The sequence below is a fragment of the Arvicanthis niloticus genome, chromosome 3, assembly GCF_011762505.2.
Source record: "Arvicanthis niloticus isolate mArvNil1 chromosome 3, mArvNil1.pat.X, whole genome shotgun sequence".
Lineage (NCBI taxonomy): Eukaryota > Metazoa > Chordata > Mammalia > Rodentia > Muridae > Arvicanthis > Arvicanthis niloticus.
Window position 1 is genome coordinate 122,238,486 of NC_047660.1, and position 20,195 is coordinate 122,258,680.

General features: G+C 39.9%; 2 protein-coding genes across 48 annotated transcripts in view; one reads left to right on the forward strand and one right to left on the reverse strand.

Moving 5' to 3' along the window:
- The window catches only part of Raph1 (Ras association (RalGDS/AF-6) and pleckstrin homology domains 1), a 77,678-nt gene extending 66,531 nt beyond the window's left edge, over positions 1-11,147 (forward strand). For 4 of the 8 annotated variants that reach the window (XM_076931809.1, XM_076931810.1, XM_076931811.1 and 1 more), the window contains 2 exons: positions 518-660; positions 3,974-11,147. In XM_076931809.1, coding sequence (XP_076787924.1) covers positions 518-660; positions 3,974-6,001 — 2,171 coding nt within the window. In that variant the 3' untranslated portion in view covers positions 6,002-11,147. The other 4 variants (XR_013109518.1, XM_076931813.1, XM_076931812.1 and 1 more) reach the window with 4 other exon arrangements.
- Positions 11,148-13,223: 2,076 nt separating this feature from the next.
- Abi2 (abl interactor 2) overlaps positions 13,224-20,195 on the reverse strand; it is a 74,085-nt gene continuing 67,113 nt past the window's right edge. For 33 of the 40 annotated variants that reach the window (XM_034497102.1, XM_034497108.2, XM_034497106.2 and 30 more), the window contains one exon: positions 13,224-17,496. In XM_034497102.1, the coding sequence (XP_034352993.1) occupies positions 17,321-17,496 (176 nt within the window). In that variant the 3' untranslated portion in view covers positions 13,224-17,320. The remainder of the gene's footprint in view (positions 17,497-20,195) is intronic. The other 7 variants (XM_034497116.2, XM_034497115.2, XM_034497113.2 and 4 more) reach the window with 1 other exon arrangement.

A 20,195-nucleotide genomic window follows, 5' to 3' on the forward strand; every position in this document is an offset into this window, starting at 1 on the left:
TTGACTGAGGCCAAAAGAGGGGATTGGGCCCCTGCACACACATCAGGCAGCTTACAAACTGGATACTGAGGCAAAATCCACGTCCTCTACAAGAACAGGACTCACTCCTGAGACCGAGATCTCTCTCCAGCCCTACAAAATATTTCTGAATGAATTTTACACACACTTTGCCCTCTTACAGGGCCGTACATGGTGATTCACTCAGAAAGGAAGTAGGGTTGGGAAAGCAGTAGCTTCACGGTGGGGAAAGCCAACAAATGGTTCTTAGCCAAGGAGTCAGCACCATGAACAGTGACTCACACCTCATGCTGGTCCCTCAACAGTGCCGTTAGCCTCTTCCGATACTTCTTTTTGTTGTTTTTAACTTGTTCAGACTTGATTTTTAGGGTGCTAATGACTTGTGCCTTTCTCTCATTGTGAAATATTAAAAAAAAAAATAGAGTCAATTTCTAACTAACTTAAGGTTTTTCTACTAGAATATATTCACTGACTTTGATTCTTTAAATATTTTAAACAGAGTCTCAGTCAAATCACTCTAATCAGTCTGACAGCGGAGTGTCTGACACCCTGCCTACTGGACACATCCGTTCCCAAAGTACTGTGAGCTCCATCTTCTCTGAAGCCTGGAAGCGAGGCACTCAGTTGGAAGAGTCCAGCAAGGTAATACCCGTTTTACTTCACATACAAATCTGTGTTGTCCAGTGTTTAACCTGTATGCTTTATTCCTTTATTAAGGTCTGATTTGGCACCATTTCACTGTTCTTCCTTAGCTCTTCAATCTTAATTATAATGGGGAAATCATTTTAGCATTGTCTGTAGTGACTAGTGAGTGACTTAAGGTCTTCATTTTTTAATGTCAGTTATTTATTTGCTCTTTTAACTGTCTCCCCCTTCAACTGTAACCAGTTTGCTGCATCAACATCATGTAGTGCCATTACCCTAAAGTTCCAGAGAAGTTGCTTGCAATTCTTCATTTTTAATTAATTCAGATTCATTCCTTGTCTTCAGTCTTAAGGACAAGCCTAGGCATCGATAAATTTTCTCAAACGTTCTTCAAATTTTGGACTCCTGAATCTTGCATGATACTCAGTAACACTTTAGAATGGTTATCATTGTTATTGACTATAATGTTAGAGATTTTTTTTTCTTATTATGAGAATTTTAGACAATATAGTGCAATTTGATCATATTCCCCTGACTCCTCCCAATTTTATGTGCTTTATTTTTTCTTTAAATAATCCACTGAGTCAGTCCAATTTATGCTATTGATATACACACAGGTCCACCTACCAGGAGCCACATCATTAAAGAAAACTGATTCTCCCAAAAGCTATCAACTGTCAATTATTCCCCAGTTAGAGGTGGGGGCTCATGAAACCCTTCCACTCTCTATGCTAACATGCTTGCTTTTGTGCAGGCAACCATAGCTGAGTTCATTAATACAGTGGATTTATCATGCCCGAAAAAAAGTTTCACTTGGGTCCTCTCCTCCACTGTGCTCCCTGAGCCTTGAGGAGAGGGGAGTGATACATAGATATCCCATGGTAGCTGAGCACTGCACAGTCCCTGCTGTTTGCACCTGGTGTCCTGTTGTGAGTTTATGCATTAACCACTGTCTCCTGCACAAAGAAACTTCTCTGCTAAGACTTGAGAGCTGCCCTACAAGCTTTTTCTTTAAGGTCAGTGGAAAGACATAGTAGTCCTCAATCAAATAGCCTCAGAACTGTAGGAAAGGCTGTGGCCTGGGTGTAGTCCCCACTTCAGTGAGAAAGGCTGTGTTCCATCCTTGAGGAACCAGTAGTGCCCTGGATAGAGTATTTTGCTTTTTACAATCATCATTTTGACTTTTTTGTTCTTTTGATCTGAGTCACAAATACAAGCACATTCACAAATATTTCCTTAAAACAAATTAATTACAAAATTTGCATATGTGGTTGATTTAACTGGTAAGAAGGTAGGAAGTGTGGAAATAAATAGTCGATAATTGCTTTTAAGCCAGGTGTAATGGTGAACACCTTTAGTCCCTGCACTCCTGGGGTAGGGGAAGGAGGATCTGTGTGAGTTCAAGTCCAGCCTGGTCTACAGAGTGAGTTCCAGGACAGCCAGAGCTACACAGAGAAACCCTGTCTCAGCAAACAAGCAAACAAAAGTAATTTCTTTTAATGATGTAAACATTTTAAACATAGGTAAACTCCTCTATCAAAAACTTTTAAATAATTATTTCTTCCACCTTAAAATCTTCTTTCAAGTACTGGTTATTGAATCTGGGACTTTGCAAATGCTAGGCAAGCACTCTGCCACAGACCTGCGCCCCAGTCTTTTTTGTTTTAACATAGTCCATCATACTTAGTTTCCTGGCTGTCCTTTAGTGTCTATGTCACCAATCCCAGTTCCTTATGAACCAATTTAGATGGAACTAATACTCTGGGCATGTAAGTATTTGAAAAGAGATCTTTGCTTTGGCTGGGGACGTAGCTCAGTAGTAGAGCACTTGCCTAGCATGCACGAGATTCCTGGTTACATTTCCCACCACTGTGAAAAACAAAAAAAAAATAACTTTATCTTACAATTATTAACAGAGAGACCCATGTGCATTTTAAATTGTAAAACTACTTATTTACCACATTGTATAAAATTCAACAAAAAATGAAGACCCAAATGTTCTGTGATTAGGAACTCTGTCATAGTTTCAGAAAGAGATTGAACCCTGCTATGTATACTGTCAGTTTGTTTGAGTCTTGATCCCTCTGTGTGTTTCTTCTGTTACCTCAGTCTCAGGTGCCACATGAGAAGGCCAACACAGCTAAGGTCTACATCCCTGAAGCAGCCAAGACAGGGTCAAGTTAAGGTCAGGGGCTGTTCTCTGAAAACACATTAACCTGGGTGACTCCTATAACCAAATCTTACAAACTAATGCTTTTATTTTAATGTATAATTTTTAGAGAAACGTGATCATCCTAACAGGCATTAGAATTCAACTCTATGAATGAGCTGTAGTTCACTAGCTTAAATATCCTCAAGGCTAATTAGGTAACATTCGTAATTGAAAACAGATGGTTACCTCATTTCTTCAGTTGTTCAAAGAGCCTAAACGGTGTTCCCAAAGTGCTTAAGTCAAAAGCCCTTCCCTTCCTATTTCAGAAGGTCTTGAGCCACAAATCTATGCATGGTTGGTTCAGGCCAGGTGTAGTCATTTCAGCAAATCATACCCAGATGGAGTGATGGACAACCTAATGCAAACCCTGGCTCCTGCTTCCTGATCATTTCCTTTAGCTTTACAGCTCCCTCTTATTCCTCTGACTTCTGTGTGATGTTTTATCTTTTACTGTAATGTTTACAAAGCATTTCTTTATGTATTTTCCAGTAAAACAAATGTAAAGAATGCGCCCCCTTACCTGCATTGCTGGACTTCTGTGCATGTGGATGCAAGTGTTTCACACAAACACGAGTGTGTGTCAAGCTCATTCGTTGCTATATGACTGTGCACGCCTGCTCATTGTCACATGTCAGCTTACTAGAATCAAAAGGCCGTCCTCACTCCTCAGGAGGCCCTCCACCAGCATCCTGAGCCTAGGATGGCATCTGCTTGATGTGGATGCAGTAACGGACAGAAGGTGAACTCTTGAGCACAGGAGGGCATAGGGCAGGGTTTGCTAAAGTCCCATAGCCAAGAGCAGAAATCACACACCCTGTCACCACCCAAATGGCTTTGCAACAGGAATTCATTCCTAGATGGTTAGGCAGTGTAGCTATTAAGAGAATACTGACGGGTGAAACAAATTTTCTATGTCGTTACCCAGGAAATCAGATTTTAACCCTTCCTGACATTGTCCGTCTTTATAATCACCATCTGCTGCATCCTCCTTATGCATGTCCTGAATTCCTTGCTGTTTAGTTTCATGGAGTCAAAACTTACCTCTGTAACTGTTGTGTTGTTTCTCTCCCTCCCACTCCCTTTTTATACTCCTTTTAGGCCAGGATGGAGTCTATGAATCGGTCCTACACTTCACTTATGCCCCCTCTGTCCCCTCAAACTAAGATCATCACCCCTTATACTGCCTCACAACCTTCACCGCCTCTGCCTCCTCCTCCGCCACCACCTCCTCCTCCTCCACCTCCACCACCACCACCTCCTCCTCCTCTCCCCAGCCAGTCTGCACCATCTGCAGGCTCAGCAGCCACCATGTTTGTCAAGTACAGCACAATCACCAGGCTGCAGAATGCAGCTCAGCATTCAGGGACCCTGTTTAAGTCTCCAGCACCACCAACGATGCAGCCTCTTCCATCGGCTTCACAGTCCAAGGCTCAAATTGTGGTGCCCCCCAATGGAGTTATTCCTCCACCTCCTCCTCCTCCCCCACCCCCAACCCCTGGCTCAGCGATGGCCCAGTTAAAGCCAGTGCCATGTGCCCCATCCCTACCACAGTTCAGCCCCCAACCTCCTCCACTGAAGATTCATCAGGTTCAGCATCTTCCTCAGGCGGCCCCTCCTACACCCCCACCAGCTCCTCCCATCCCTGCAACTGTCCCTCCTCAAGCACCCCCTAAACCTCTGGTGACCATTCCTCCTTCAGCCAGCACAAAGACTGTGTCACCAGTAGTAGCACAAGCTGTACCACCTACCCCTGCACCTCCAGTGCCCCCCACAAAGAAACAGCCAGTTTTCCCCGTTTCTCACATTCCACCCACTCCCCCCATCCAGCCTACTCCATATCCCCCACCAACACTACCCAAGCAGCAGAGCTTTGGGATAAAGCCACCCCCCTCTCCGCTGTCCCCTGTGCCCTCAGTTGTGAAGCAGATAGCCAGTCAATTTCCACCCCCTCCCACTCCTCCTCCTGTGGACTCTCAGCCCCTAAAATCCCTCCCAGCAAGTGTCACCCCACAGTCCCCTCCTGCAGTAAAAGCAAAACCCAAATGGCAGCCCAGTTCAATCCCTGTCCCTTCTCCAGATTTCCCTCCTCCCCCTCCTGAAAGCAGCCTGGTGTTTCCTCCACCACCTCCTCCAGCCCCAGCCCCACCACCACCACCACCACCACCACCACCACCACCACCACCACCACCACCAGTGCCACCCATGGCTTCACCTACCCCTGACAAAGGTGGCTCTCCAGGCAAAAAGACAAGTAAGATGTCCAGCCCTGGGGGGAAGAAACCACCCCCAACCCCACAGCGTAACTCCAGCATTAAGTCCGGCAGTTGTGCAGAGCACCCTGAGCCCAAGCGACCCTCGGTAGACAGTCTAGTCAGCAAGTTTGCACCACCAGCTGAATCAGGGTCTCCCAGCAAGGAGACCCCACCACCTCCTGCAGCACCCCCCAAACCTGGGAAACTTCACCTTTCTGGAGTCAACCTCCCTGGAATCCACCAGCAAGGGATTGTATCAGCAAAACCCTCTGTTCTGAGTGGGCGTGGAAAGGACACGGTAGTGGAATTTCCATCTCCACCATCCGATTCTGACTTTCCACCCCCTCCACCTGAAATAGAGCTTCCTCTGCCTCCTATTGAGATTCCAGCTGTATTCTCGGGGAACACCTCCCCCAAAGTGGCAGTTGTTAATCCTCAGCCACAGCTTTGGTCTAAAACATCAGTGAAGAAGGCCCCCCCACCCACCCGACCCAAACGCAATGACAGTACCCGCCTCACTCAAGCTGACATCTCTGAACAGCCAGCGATGACCACAGTTGTGCCACAAGTGCCCACCTCTCCTAAATCCAGCCTTAGTGTCCAGCCTGGATTCCTAGCTGATCTTAACAGGACATTGCAACGCAAGTCTATCACACGGCATGGCTCCCTCTCCTCCTCACGTATGTCCAGAGCAGAACCCACAGCCACAATGGATGACATGGCACTACCCCCACCACCACCAGAACTGCTGTCCGACCAGCAGAAGGCTGGCTTTGGAGGTAGTCATATTTCGGGCTATGCAACATTGCGAAGAGGACCCCCTCCCGCTCCTCCTAAGAGAGACCAGAATACTAAGCTCTCAAGAGACTGGTAGCCACAAGACTTATTTTCATGCTATCTATAATCAGTTCTACAATCAGTTCATCTGATCATCTGAATCCAGGTGTTCAGAGCCTCCTGATATGTTATTCAGGTAGTGTCCAGCTGTGTGTGTGTGTATTTGTGTATATGTGCTTCGTGTGTGTACATGGATGTACACACAGCTATACAGATTGTGTGTATATACATATGTATACATCTGTGAATGTGTATATATACAGAGAACTGATTCTATTTATTCCTTTGCCTCCTAATCCAAATATGGAGTTTTGTATATTTTGGGTGGAAGGAGACATAGGAGGGGATATGTCGTCGCTTATAATTTGTCTATTGTATGGATTGGACCAAACACTAGAAGGTATTTCCTGTGTCTGTCCATGTGCCACCCATCTGTGCATGTGTTATAGAAGAAACAGATGGGCAGTTTCTCAGCTAGAGAGTACCATCAGAATGTTTGGTGTATCTGGTAGGGCTTTTTTATTTCTTCAGTTTTTCCCAGTTGGCTGAATTTAGAACTGCTTGACTGACACACTTAAATACTACATGTAAAGGGGCACTTTACATCAGGAAAACTTTCATTATACAGAACGGGTAAACAGTGCAGGAAAGGGAAAGCCAGAAGACACTGTCCGTGGTTGTACATAGGAAAGTCATGGCTGCTCTAGTTGCCAGTCCTGCCATGACCCCAGCCACATGTGAGATGTCTTCACAGGTAAGCTTTTCGTCTACAACACAAGGAATATTTAATGCTATGACCCTGGCTACTTTCAGGACTGTCTTGTGAAGCTGTATCATCTTAGCTTCACGATTCTCGCTTTATTGTGAATGTCCAAGTACACATTGTAATGTACTGCCCAGTTATGTCTTTAGGTCAGTTACCTTCATATATCATGTGTGCATTTGTAGATATTTGAACTCATGAACAGTCTGAATATGAAATATATACCCTGTGCCCAATTTGGTTCATCATTATAGACAGTCACCTGCTGCAATGCCTTCTTTACAAATTGTCTATAGGAGAGAAAAAAACTGATCTGGCCCCTATACAGGTTTCATTCATGTAAGTTACAATGCAAAGAATCCATTTGGGAATGGGATTATCCTGAACAAAATGAGTTTTGATAATTTCATCCATTGCTAGTGGAGCTGCTAAGACCTTTGTTGTGTAGAGATTTTGTAGGTGACCAGGTGTCTGATGGAGCAGTGTCACAGACCAGTGATAGTAAGTGGCACTGCCTATGCAGACAACTGGGCAAACCTTGGAAGCATTGCTCTGATGACCTACTGGGCTTCACACTCTTCTGTGTGCTTTTGCTACCTTTATCAAATTACAGTGACAGGTTGAAGGGAATAAAATAACAACCTTAGAGCTATTCTTAAGTAAGAATAAAAACTGGCCATCCCACCAATTACAAATGAACACATCTTGTAAAGAAAGTCTGTGCCTGTTGAAAAGATAACCAGTGCCAAACACAAAAAATCTTTTGGTCCCAAGGAGAAAGTCACTGCAGTGAATGTGGGTCAAGACTCATTGGCGAGTATAGTATTTGAACTACAGCATCACAAAGATGTGTGAGTGGCACCTCCCTCACATCTTGCAGCCCCTGCCCAGTACAGTCACACAGTTAGGGAGGAAATGACCTTGTAAGTCATTGTGCTTTTAAAACCCCAACTTAAAGATATTTTTTTAATCTTTCAAATTGTTCACCAAGTATTTGTGCTTGCTATTCCTATGATGAAGTGACCTTTAACATACTGCACTGTTTCAACGTACACAACAAATGCAGTCAGCCCAAGTACAGATGCCAAGCCCCACTGAGACTGAGAGAAGTATTTTACCGTGCTTATCAACCTGTGTCTCTATGTTCAGGAGAGTGGATCCAGTTATCCCCAGTCTTGATTTGTTTTCTTTTTAAATTAAGCTTAGACAATTTAAGATTTCCTTGTGTGGAAAAGTATGTACTTCCAATCTAAATTAAGCCCTAAATCAACAGCCTTCATTTTTTTCAGTCTGGATTTCATGGGAATTCTTAAAGCATCCTGAGCCATGACTTCTATTTTATTGTCTTGGGAGAACAGATACCTTTAAAAATCAGTGATGCCAAGAAAATCAGAGAGCAGTAACTATCCATTTCTAACTCCAGTCATGTGACAGCATGCAGTTTCTTTATATATCTCAAAGGTAATAGCTATTAATATTTTTATAAGTGATACATCCCAATCTTTTAAGTGACACATTCCAATTTTTGTTTTTAGCTACCTAGTGTGCTTGAAGGTTTTGTTGAGGTGTAGTTTTATTTCTTCTCTGTCTCTGATATGTTCGTGGACAAGACCCACTGCCAGACAATACTGTTCCGTGCCTTCTCTCACTGTCCTCTTCTTCGCAGCTCCAGCTTACATGGCCAGTGAAAGGCACTGGAGGCTGCCTGGACAGTGACTGGACTAGGGTGGAGGACCTTCTGCTCCTGAGCAGAGCTGGTGACTCGCTTTTTGACAACCAAGTAACTTCAAGAGTCTCTAGTGCTTAAGCTTTGGCACCAACTCTGACGGGCAGCAGAACAACCAAATCCAGCTCACAAGTGTTAGTACAAACATTATTCTACGTTAATCTCACCACCTTGGCTTTTACTCCCAAGAGATTTAAATACCCTTTTTAGTTACTGTATTCTCATTTGAAGGGAAGAAAATTAGTTTTTAAGGCATCCGCTTACAGGTAACTAAGTTTTTTTTCAATATCTGAACTTTTTAACATGAGAAAGATGGCTGTATCTTAAAAATTACCAAAAAGACGTATTTTCATCAGATAATTAAGTAATAGAGATGACAGTGGGTTTTTTTTTAAGTCCTCCAAAATTAAGGTACTCCTACCCATGGATGGCATGTCTTTGTTACAAAGGGCTGAGAATTGTTTTGGATTCCTTCTCTCTGTATTACTTTGATGTTATAAATAATGCTGAATTTGCCTAATCAGAATTGAGAGGTCATAGAAATTCTAACAGGGTAACAATTCCAAGGTTCAAATCAACAGGGATCCAGGTCTCAGAACCTGGACAGTAGTGTGGATTTGTTCATTAGACTTTAAACAGAAGGACATTTTGTCACCTTTGCTACTCAAAATTTTATGTTACAAATACAACGCAGTGTTTAAGCAAGTAAAAAAATCCATTCAAACATTTTCATGTATCTTCAGAAATGAGAAAAGTAACCGCAGACGTTACTCCAGTTTACTAATGAAAACAATGGTCCTGTATGCTTAGGTGACAATTTTTGATAAAATAGGTATTATTTTTGTTATACTTGAAAATGGCTTTCTCTTTTTTTAAAAAAAAAAAATCCCTTTCAAATTAAAAATACCTTTTGGAACATTAATTACTTTTTAATTTCCATTTTACATTATCTGTAACCTCTCCCCAAGTTTACCCAAAGGAAAATGCAAGAACAAAACTGAATATCCCACCATCTTTTAAGATGGTCCTTTAAAAATCCAATGGAAGCATACCTTTAAAACTCTAGCCATAAAAATTACAAGTGCTCAGTGCCCTTAAGAGGTCTGTATGTAAAAGAAACCTAAAATCTAGGTGACTTTAATGAAATATCATACTTCATACGTATACAGTGTAGGGAGGGGCAAGGACTATTGGGTTTTCTCTGAAGTAAACCATTTCAGAAAGCTATCTGCGATTATCCCCAGTGCCTTGAACTTTTTAGAGGAATAGCATTTAAAAACAACAAAAAACACAAGTAAACTTTTGAGGTGCTAATGAAAGAGACGGAAGGTAAGTACTTTTGAAGTGTGTGCAGAAATGGGGAGGGGTGACTCTGACAAGAGTTTTGTTCATCCATCTACATGGAACCTAGATGTTTCCTCTCAAAGATGTTTAGAAAAGTGGTTCAAGTCAACACTGAGCCATACTTAAGATCTGGCCAAATTGGGAGCATGTTGTTCATGGGCTGTGCATTTCAAGCAAGGGGTTGTTTAAGAATCAACTTCCTTAAAAAAAAAAAAAATCAACTTCTTAGGAAGATATGGTTGCAGCAGTAGGGGATACCAGGGATACATTTTTTAAAAAAACTATTCATTAAATTTGTTACAACTTAATACCAAAACCTCCATTTTTCATAATTCCACCTCCTATTCTTCCTATATTTGTAAATAGTCCCTCCTAGAAAATAAGCATTAACTGGAATGTGTTAAATGACTTTGCTTAGTTTTCCTGTCAGCCACTAGTGAGCTCTTCTTCCTGAGATGCATAAGGTACAATGTGACTAGCTTGTGCTAAGTGTTGTAAAAATACTGTTCACTGTTTTCACAGAGAATTGCACATTATCTCTAACTGGGGCTGTCCTCTTCTGTTTCTTTTTAAAAAAAAAAAAAAAAAAATGGAGTCAAGGCTCACTCTGACTTCTAGCTGTGGGAATTCTGTCATAAATAGATATAATGTAGAAATATACTTTTTTAAAGCATGAAGATAACAAAAATGTACCTGAAAGAGGACACTATTCAGAGGATTATGCACAGCTTGAAAAGGATGAGGTTGTGATTTTCTTTCAGCCTTGTTGCTATTATTTTCTTCTGCATAAATGTACACTCATTTCATTATGTGCCTTGCTCCCTGATTGTGCAAAGCTATATATATATACACACAAATATATATATATATATAAATATATGAGAGAGATATATTCATTCAGTACTACTGATGTTTTTGTTCTACTGCTGGATTAAGTTATTGTCTGAGTTACACTTGCCACTTGTCATAAACTGTTGTAATGGCTTAGGACAGTGGTCATATAGCCAGAGTAAATTTGTTTTTCCAGTTACATTTTTTTGTCATCTATCCCGATTCTTAATAAAAAAAAAAATTTACATAGATTCCATTTAAACACAAGGATTTCAAGTGTTTTGGATAAGCACTATCCAGAGCCTGGTTTTGTAGGGTGGGAGAGATGACTCACTGTTAAGAATGCTTTCTGCTCTTCCAGAGGACCAGAGTTCAATTCCCAGCACCCTCGTCGGGCAACTCAAAACCACCTATAACTCCAGCTCCAAAGGATCCAATGTCCTCTTCTGGCCTCCAAAGGCACCTGAACATGTGTGGCATACATACACTTAAATAAATAAAAAGTAAATTTTTAAAGAACCTGGTTTTAAAGCTTGTTGTGTCAGAGTATCCTGAACAAGTTACATGCTGGAGGTAAATTAACTACAGTTTGCTCAGCGTGTCCTGCTTGTTTATACCAACAGATCATTAAATATTACCAATTAAGAAGTGGTAAGGGGCCAGCAAGTAAAGGTGTTTGCCAACAAACCTGACAACCCGAGCTCAATCCCTGGAACTCACATGGGTAAAAGAGAACCAGTTCCCACAAGTTATCCTCTACATGTGTACACACCACAATAAATGTGTTTTTTAAAAATCCCATTTTAAAAGTAGTAACGGGTTTTGGTTGTTTTTGTAGATTAGAAATTTATTTGTATTAGCTGAGCAGTGGTGGCACACACTTTTTTTTTTAAACAAATATCTTGGCCATATAGCTAGGCTCTTCTCTGACTAGATAATAGCTTAGAATAAATAACCCATTTATTTTAACCTACATTCTGCCCATGGCTGGTTACCTGTACCATGCTTCTGTCTCCTTACATTTTCCCTGGTGGAGTTTCCTGTGTCTGGCTCTATCCCAGAATCCTTTCTCTTTCCTGGATGTCTCACTTCCTAGTTGCTGCTTAATCCATGGGCTTTTTAATCAACAAGTGGTGTAGCGATACAATACATGCATACAATAGATATTCTCTCTACAGTCGTTATGGTATGGACACGCAGTCAACATTGAGTTAGCAGTTCTGAGTTCATCTCTCAAGATGCCTCTATGATGATGCTATCTGACCTCAAATGGTTTGGTTTAGCTTCCACAGACATGAAACTGTCTTTGGTCTCAGCCTCTGTGCAGTCACTCATGCATTTGAACTTACTGAGGTTACCCTTAGCATTATATCAAATAAAACACTGAAAGTGATCCCACTTTTCAGAGATGTACTCTGCATGAAGGAAAACAAAATATATCAACTAATATAGAGTCATCAGTTCCAGTTGGTCATATTCTGTATATCTTTAAATATAGTCAGATCTTCTGAATATCTTTTAAATTATCTGTATCTCCAGAAACATCAGTTCATTGCTGATACTGCCCTACATGCAAATCTCAAAGGCTTCACAGAGCTGACATTCCTTTTTTTTTTTTTTTAAGAGACTTCATTTTAAACATCATATATGTATTTAGGAGATTATCTTGAAGATTTAACTTATCTGACTGCCAAGTGTTACAAAAGCAATAATTCTGACAAGTTCATATATACCTACATATAATTCATAACACAATTACATTCACTATCCTGACAATGTATAAATATGAACACACACAGTGATTTAGGAGCACAATTATGTATTAGGACTGCCATATCAAATGTATACATTTAGTTTCAGGTTACAAGTCACCTTACCATTTATCATTAAACTGTAGTAAAACTAAAAGTTATTCATCATCTGTCATTGCTTAACTCTGGCTCTGAAGAAAGTATACAGCAGACCCAGAACGACAGACAGTGAAACAGATGGTACCCTCCCAATCTCCAACATGCCAATGTGTGAATCCACAAAAACCCTAATCCACACAAAACAAAAAGCTGGAGTCCCAATTATCTTCAGACACCAGAACACTCGCATGACAAAAAGACCATTTTATTTACAGAGAAATCCTTTTCTTGAAAACATTTCTTTAAAATGTGTTTTAGTTGAATGTTCCAGCTTCCCCATTACATACATGTCATGGAAGTGACAAGGCACTGAGGAACATGGGCTTTAAGGCAGCAAGAACTGTAGTACTCTCACCCTGGAGATAAACTGAACATCACACAAATCACTAGAGAACTTCTGTCGTCATTTTTTCTGGACTCTTAACCCACACTTTGTTTGTTTTAAAACAACCCCATTCCAATGATGCAAAAATTTACACTTAACAAAATTTAATCATGTCTGGAAAAAGCAGTTCATAATTAAAATGAGCAGTTGTCTTTAAAACAAAGTATTTCAGAGACCAAACCTGCTACAAGTTAGACACTATTTAAATTTTTAAGTGTTAAGTAATTAAACAGTACATCAATGCATAAAACCACCTTAGAAAGAAGTAGTAAAAACATAAATGATTCTATGAGACAGTGCAATACTTCATGTGATTTTTATTTGGGTCAAGTTCTTAGTACACAGCAGTAATTGTAATTATTCCAAATACAATTTAAAAATTAAGTGAATGTCCCTCATTCATCTGGAGGTGCTTAATGGCACACATAAGGAATGTTACTGGCAACAGTTGTCTGCTCAAGTTGCCTGAATGGTTTTTTACTTAGTACCACCAACTCTCTGGAGCTATAAGTGTAACTGCCAGATCATAAATTGTTTACATTCTTTTTGTAAACCATTTTATTAAGAAAAAAAGGTACATGGACATAAAATATGATTAAAAACTGCTTTTCCATAGATTTCTGAATTTGCAAAAGAGGCTTCAGTTTAATGTGAAAATAAGTTTTTTTTTACAAAAAAAAAATTTAACATATTTAGCAAGGTCATTTACACAGCTAGGCCCTGTCATTTCATTTGTTGATTTTTTTAAAGAGAGATTCTCAATAAAACAAAGAGCATAAGGTAAATTTAGATAACCAGCTCAGTGCCTCCCTGTTATAACTCTGTAAGCTCTCATAAGAAAGCTGTGTGCTTTGTTGTGCTCAGTTCTGTTCCTGCCAGCATAGAACTAAATACAATGCATTCTTGCTACACACAGCTTTATAGAAAGCTATTTATGAATGAAGTTTTAGAAGGGGTGAATGATTATTTCCACTCGGGTTGCACTTAAATTCCTTTAAGTAATCTGAATACGTTGATGGTTATTTATCAAAACATGGCATATTTTTTCAAGTATAATCCTGAAAACAGGTAGAACTCTATTTCTAAACAAAAGTACAGAATGTTTAGTTACAACAGTTGATATGGTGAAAAGAGACCCAAGCACTGAGTCAAGAACTAATTAGCTGTTAATCTGAAACAAAGCATTTAACCCATCATTAAAGTGAAACCGGGACAAACATTTTTAAAGCTTATTAGTTCAAAAACTGATTCAAAGTAAATGGTGTTAGGGAAATGCCACCTTCAGGAGGAGTTCCTGGCCAAAGCTATTCAGAAGTAAACAGCTTCCATTCATTTCAAAGATTTGGCAGTCTACCTACCATTTCTTCCACCAAAGCCCTTTTCAGGAGTAAAGGCGGCCTTCAGGACACACCATGTTCTCTCCATTAAGAGAAAAGAGTAAAACAAGTCGTACTGCAGAAAGGTGACCTTAAAGGAAAATGAGAACTGAAAGATAAAAGCAAACTATCATTTTACCTGTGATGCCCCACACATAAGAATGAATCATCTTTAATCAACATAAAACTGTTAATGAGGCAACTACATGGTAGACATCATTTGTAAAGATGCATAAACCAGTCTCTAGCCAGGCAATTAACAGCAGTAGTACTGGTAAGGAAAGGAGGGGATGAAAATTGTCACCCAGTGACTTAAGAATAGCAAACTCAGCAGTCCTGTGCTAATCCCTAAACAAGGACAGCAAGTATTTTAGGAACACAGAAGTAGCCAAAAGGAAAATACTGTAGGAGACATCTTTAAAAAATCATATTTATTCCAAACACAGCAGGCTGAAATCTTGGATCTAGATTTCAAAATATTGGCACTATTTTTGTTTCTAATTTGCCTTGGCTATAAGGTCAAACACAAGAATGTATTTTCACTCAGATTCCTGGACCTTCAAATATTAACAGAAAAAAAAAAAAAGACAAATGTCCAGTCTTTTTGTTTTCCTTTTTCTTTTTTTCATTTTTTTTTCTTTTTAAGGGTAAAGGAACTGTGCACAGAATCAGACATTTCAGGACAGACCAGAGCCCCAGAGCCCTCAGTACCTGTGTCTTGGTAAAGTGGTTGCATTCTGGTCAGCAAAGTTTCAACATTTGTTTAAAATTCCTAATATCAACCATATTTTAGTTTATGGGCAAATAAATGGGAAAATTTACAATAAAACAGGAAATAACCTCATAGTATTAACAGCATGCAATCTATAAAATATTACATACATTAAAAGTCTCCAATTACTGTAGGCCTGGCTCATTGTTACAGAGTATCCTTCCAAGACAATTCATAGAATTCAAAATTACAAATATTTAAGATGGGGGAAAAAGGCCAACTTTTTCCAGTATTTTGTGTTTTGTTTTTAAAATCACATCAGTACTCAATAATACAAGGGAGAGAGGTCATCTGTCCCAAGGATTACCCCCAGTGCAAGTCTTTAGCACAAATGATTTCACAAGTGTTTTCTGCAAACCCCAATTCAGCAGGGGTCCAGAAGGTAAGCTGTTTTCCTGGTGCCTACCACTAGTTGTTTCTGTGACTACAAAAGCTAGTTGTTTGCGGGGTTTCCAAATGTCTTACTAATTCACTAAGCTTGTTCAGCAAAAGGCTACTTAAATAAATAATTAGTGCAACTATATTCAAAAGTTTCCATGTACCAATACAATCAGAGTTAAACGTTCATATATAGTCCTGCTTGGGGCCATAATGGAGCTAAAGGTTCGGAGGAATTCAGAGACACATCCTGAGGACAGTCAAGATGACCTAACAACACTATGAAGGAGAAAGTGTACTAGAAGCAAGTTAAAGAAGAATCCAAAGCATTCAGGAAAAAATTTAAAAGCAGTAGCTGATGTGCAATGTGGTTTTAAAACAAAATTAAAAACCAAAAAAGCCTGTTCCTGGTGTACAGCTCCTCCTTAGAATCCTAGTGTTTGATAGACTAGAGCAGGAGGAACACCATGTCTGAAATGAAGCCCTGCAACCTTAAAGCAAAATTTTGGGTCTTGAGAAGGACACTGTTTGGGTCCGAGTTGCACAGTGAAGCCTCAGGTGCAGATAAACAGATCTACCAGTGGAGTGTTAGCTGCTGCTGCCTTACAGTCTGCTTTTCTTCACATCGGTAACACTTGTTCTTCTAGCATCACTAGACAGCTTTACTTCCTCTTCCTTTTCAATAGATGAGGGAGATGCCGATCGTTTCAAATATATACTGATTTTCATCAGTGTGACTGGGTATTTTATCCTATTAGTCTTTTCCAGCACACTCTTTACTCTGAATCACAAGGTTCAGACTTACTAGGAGAGCTACTTTAGAGTCTAATCACTTCAAATCAGGAGGATACTTATTTTTTTATAGCTAAGAGAATAAAAAATGACTTGGCATCAGCTAACACTGCCATTGATAATGGTCCAAGAACACAGTAGCAGCCTTTCATTCCCAGTCAGTGACTGTCGAGACTTGACAACTAGTCTCTTCTTAAAAAAAGGGGGGGGGGGGGCTTAAATATCAAAAGAGCAGTAACAGCTGGTCTGACTTCCTAGGCCCTCCCCTGAAACAGAGCCTAAGGCTGGAGCTCCTCAGGAACCTCATGTCCAACAAGCTTACCTCGGTCCATCAAGTGCCTACCACATTTCACATGGGTTTTACTGGCTGCTATCAGCAACGCAGTCTCATGCAACAGTGCATTAAAATCAAACGTAACAACCCTGGGAATGTTTGGAGACTTTCACATTTTGTCATCCTTATAATCTACAAACAGGACAGGATGCAAGGGAGTTCAGGATTAACTCGCCTAACACACTCCAGTGCTAAGAGAACACAGGATTTACAGTGTTAAAGAAGAAAAACAGCCTTTTTAAGCAATCAAAAAGTAGTTAAATAAAGTATTTAAACACTTCCTCTCCATATACTGAAGGTAAAGGGCGAGGGTGTCCACCAGGCCGTGAAGTTAGCCCCACGGCAGAGGCAATGAGCATCCAATGTCACAGGTTCCGTAGGGAGAGAAATCCAAGCGTGTACAGGATTCCTGAGAAAGGTCCCAGAGTTTTTTGTTTTTTTTTTTCCTCAAGTCAGTCTTGGTCTTATATATTTTAGCTACATGTTCATGTTGGTTTGCCTTTTGTGATTGAGAAATGGTCACATTTTCAATCTAGATAGCATAATGCAAATGACAGCGAGAAGACACACTTGTTCAGACTTGGCTTTCAGTTTTTGATACGAGGGGATAAACCAAAACAGTAATAAAAGGAGTAACTTTATCGTTTGTATGCTTCATTCATTTCACTGGGAGGAGACTCCCAGGGCCTGTAGCTAATCTGGGAAGACCTGACCTCCTGACAGAGAAGCTTAGCTGCGCTAGGCTCTACTCTGAATAGTGCATGATGGACTCCACGTAGTTCCCAGGGAAGAGCCCAGTCACGCCATTCATAACTCCCTCATACCAGCCATCGTCATTCTTCTTGATGACGTATATAATGGCTCCTTCCTGAAAGGACAGCTCATCTTCCTTGTCTTTTGTATAATCATAAATTGCCACAACTAGGGGGAAACAAAATAGGATATGAACGAAAGTACCATTCCTAGAAAGACAAAACCGAATAAGCATTCATACACAGCAACTTTCTAAAGATTAACATTTACATATATTTTTCTATCCAATAACCAGTTTAACACAATTGAATATCCTTTTCTTAAAAAAAAAAAAAGATTCTAAATCCAATATAAATGGCAAAAAAGCAAAAAGGAAAGTCACATTTAGTTAAAATTACCCTTCAATGACCTATAAGAAAACAAACTGCAGAGAAAAAGCAATCTAAGGATCATGAAAGACAGTTACTCATTTCAACTTACACTGAGGCACCATACTGTGTAAAAACAAATGCTCACATTTAAACATATTACTGTTGTGAGATACATTGTCAGGCAACTGAGAAGTGAGACAGACTAAAGAATAGCAAGGCCATCACTCCTTTCTGGACTCTGCCTATCAGGGAAGACTAAATTCCTACAAGCTAAGTCATGCACACACACACACACACACACACACACACACACACACACATTTCTTTCAAAACATATATATTGCATTATGTTAGCCAATTTAATACATCCATAATAATAAAGTGCTAAAAGAAGCAGGACACTTGGTTAAGTTCCTCTGTGATTGGTATTGGCTCAAATCACTTGGTAATGGGCCTCTGAACCTTTATCTCACATTATATCTACCCTCAAGAATTTTAATAAAATCAGGCAACTCATAACTTAACTCACACTCACTTAAGACTTAGCCTTTGTTCCAAACTCCAGTATCTTCTGCATACCATAAAGAACTTTTTTCAAGAAAAATATCTCATTTGGGCCAGTAATAGATATGGTTGGTAGGTAAAGGTACTACCACCAAGCATTACAAACTAAGTTCAATTCCTGGGACCCACACAACAGAAGAAGAAAATGGACTCCCAAAAATTGTCTTTTGATGTCTAATGTGGCACTCACATGTGCCATAACATACACACACGTATAAATAAATTATTTTTAATTAAATATCTCCAGCTGTTTTTCTAAGCCTACACTGTAACTTGTCTTAAAACTTGAGAGCTAGGATGTAACCCAGTGGCAGACCCATAAGCCCTGTTTCTGAACCACTTTAGTAAAAACCTAATGGCATCTCTCATTATGTAATTATCTTCTATTATTGGCATACACTGAGGACATCAGAAGCCTAATTTAGAAGAGTTAGGGTGTGAATTCAGTGTAATTATATGACAAGTTTAGGTATTAAAAACTTAAAATTAAAGTGTTTAGTATTGCCAGTCAATCTGTATTTTCTTCAAGAAAAAGCAACATTCTTGGTACTTACAAAAATGTCCCCACTGAAAAGTAATCCAGAATAACTATCTTTATATTGTTAACAACACAGTAATTTAGTGAACTACTTTATTACACTCAAGGTGCATCTATATTCCTCTTTAAAATATAGAAATTGGGGGTTGTAGATCTAGCTTAGTAGTTCAGAACATAATGAAAGGAAGGGAGAAAGGGAGGGAGGGATGGAGGGGGAGAGGGAGGGATTCATGTACTGAACCAGTAATAAGTATAGCAAATATACAGGGCAGGGAGACATCAAGAGTGTTCTGGAGAAGTATAGGCACAGGGACAAAGACATGGAACATCAGATACCACACCTGCCAATCAACTGCCTTGAACTGGTTGGCAAGCTACTAGAAATCAAAAGGTAACCAAGTTACTATCTCCATATACGATATTTCATTAAGTCTTGTTATGGGGTGAGATGATTTTTCATACAAGAAAACTGGAAGGCTTATTATGAGGCAGTAAACCTGCTTACCAATTTGAAACTCATCTACAATCTGTCCTGAGATGACCAGAGTTGAATTTGACATTATCACTAATAAATTTAGTGACTTCTTCACAATGTAATCTGAATTAAAAGCAATTTCAGAACTTACTGTGGTTGCTGTTTCTATGAAAACAATGCCACTTGGTTACTGAGGCCATGTTTCCTCTGCTCCCACCATGCTAAAGAGACTTCACACCAAGTGACTGATCCACACCTCTTCCCTCTAACTTCATCGAGTACTGTTCGGCAGTCATCACTCATGCTCTCCACCTCAATGTTTTCTTCCAGTTCCTACAAACATCGTCTTCTGTTTCTCTTGCTACTCCCTGAGTTTCTACACAGCCAGGGACGAGGGAGTTAGCCCTGCCTTCTCCTGACACACTCTTCATCACCACGGTCACTGCCCACAGTGTCACAGTGCACTAGCCTTCAATATACTTGAAGAACCTGGATGTTCTCTAAGCAGTTAAGGACTAAAGTTTACAAACTTTCTGACCTTCAACTCCTATGCATACACTTCCTGAAGTATTCTGCTTGGGATGATACCCTGATCAACCATCAATCAATGGCTCTTGGTTCCTTTTTGCCCTCCTATTTTAACAAAAGTACAGAAGTGCACTATCTCCAGGTACAATACACTCCTGGATGCTAGAAAAGCATTCACAAACAACTGACCCTCACTAACAACCCCAGTCCTTCTGAGAGCCAAACTGCTCCCACCTATCCTTTTCCTTTTTAACAAAATGTAAAAACAAAGCCTTCAAATGGATGTATCAGCTAAGATCATAAGAATTAATTTTAAAAACACTATTACTTGGTTTTTAACTCTGAGAAACAAGTACACTTGTGCAGTTAGTAGACATTTCTAAGTCCCTAC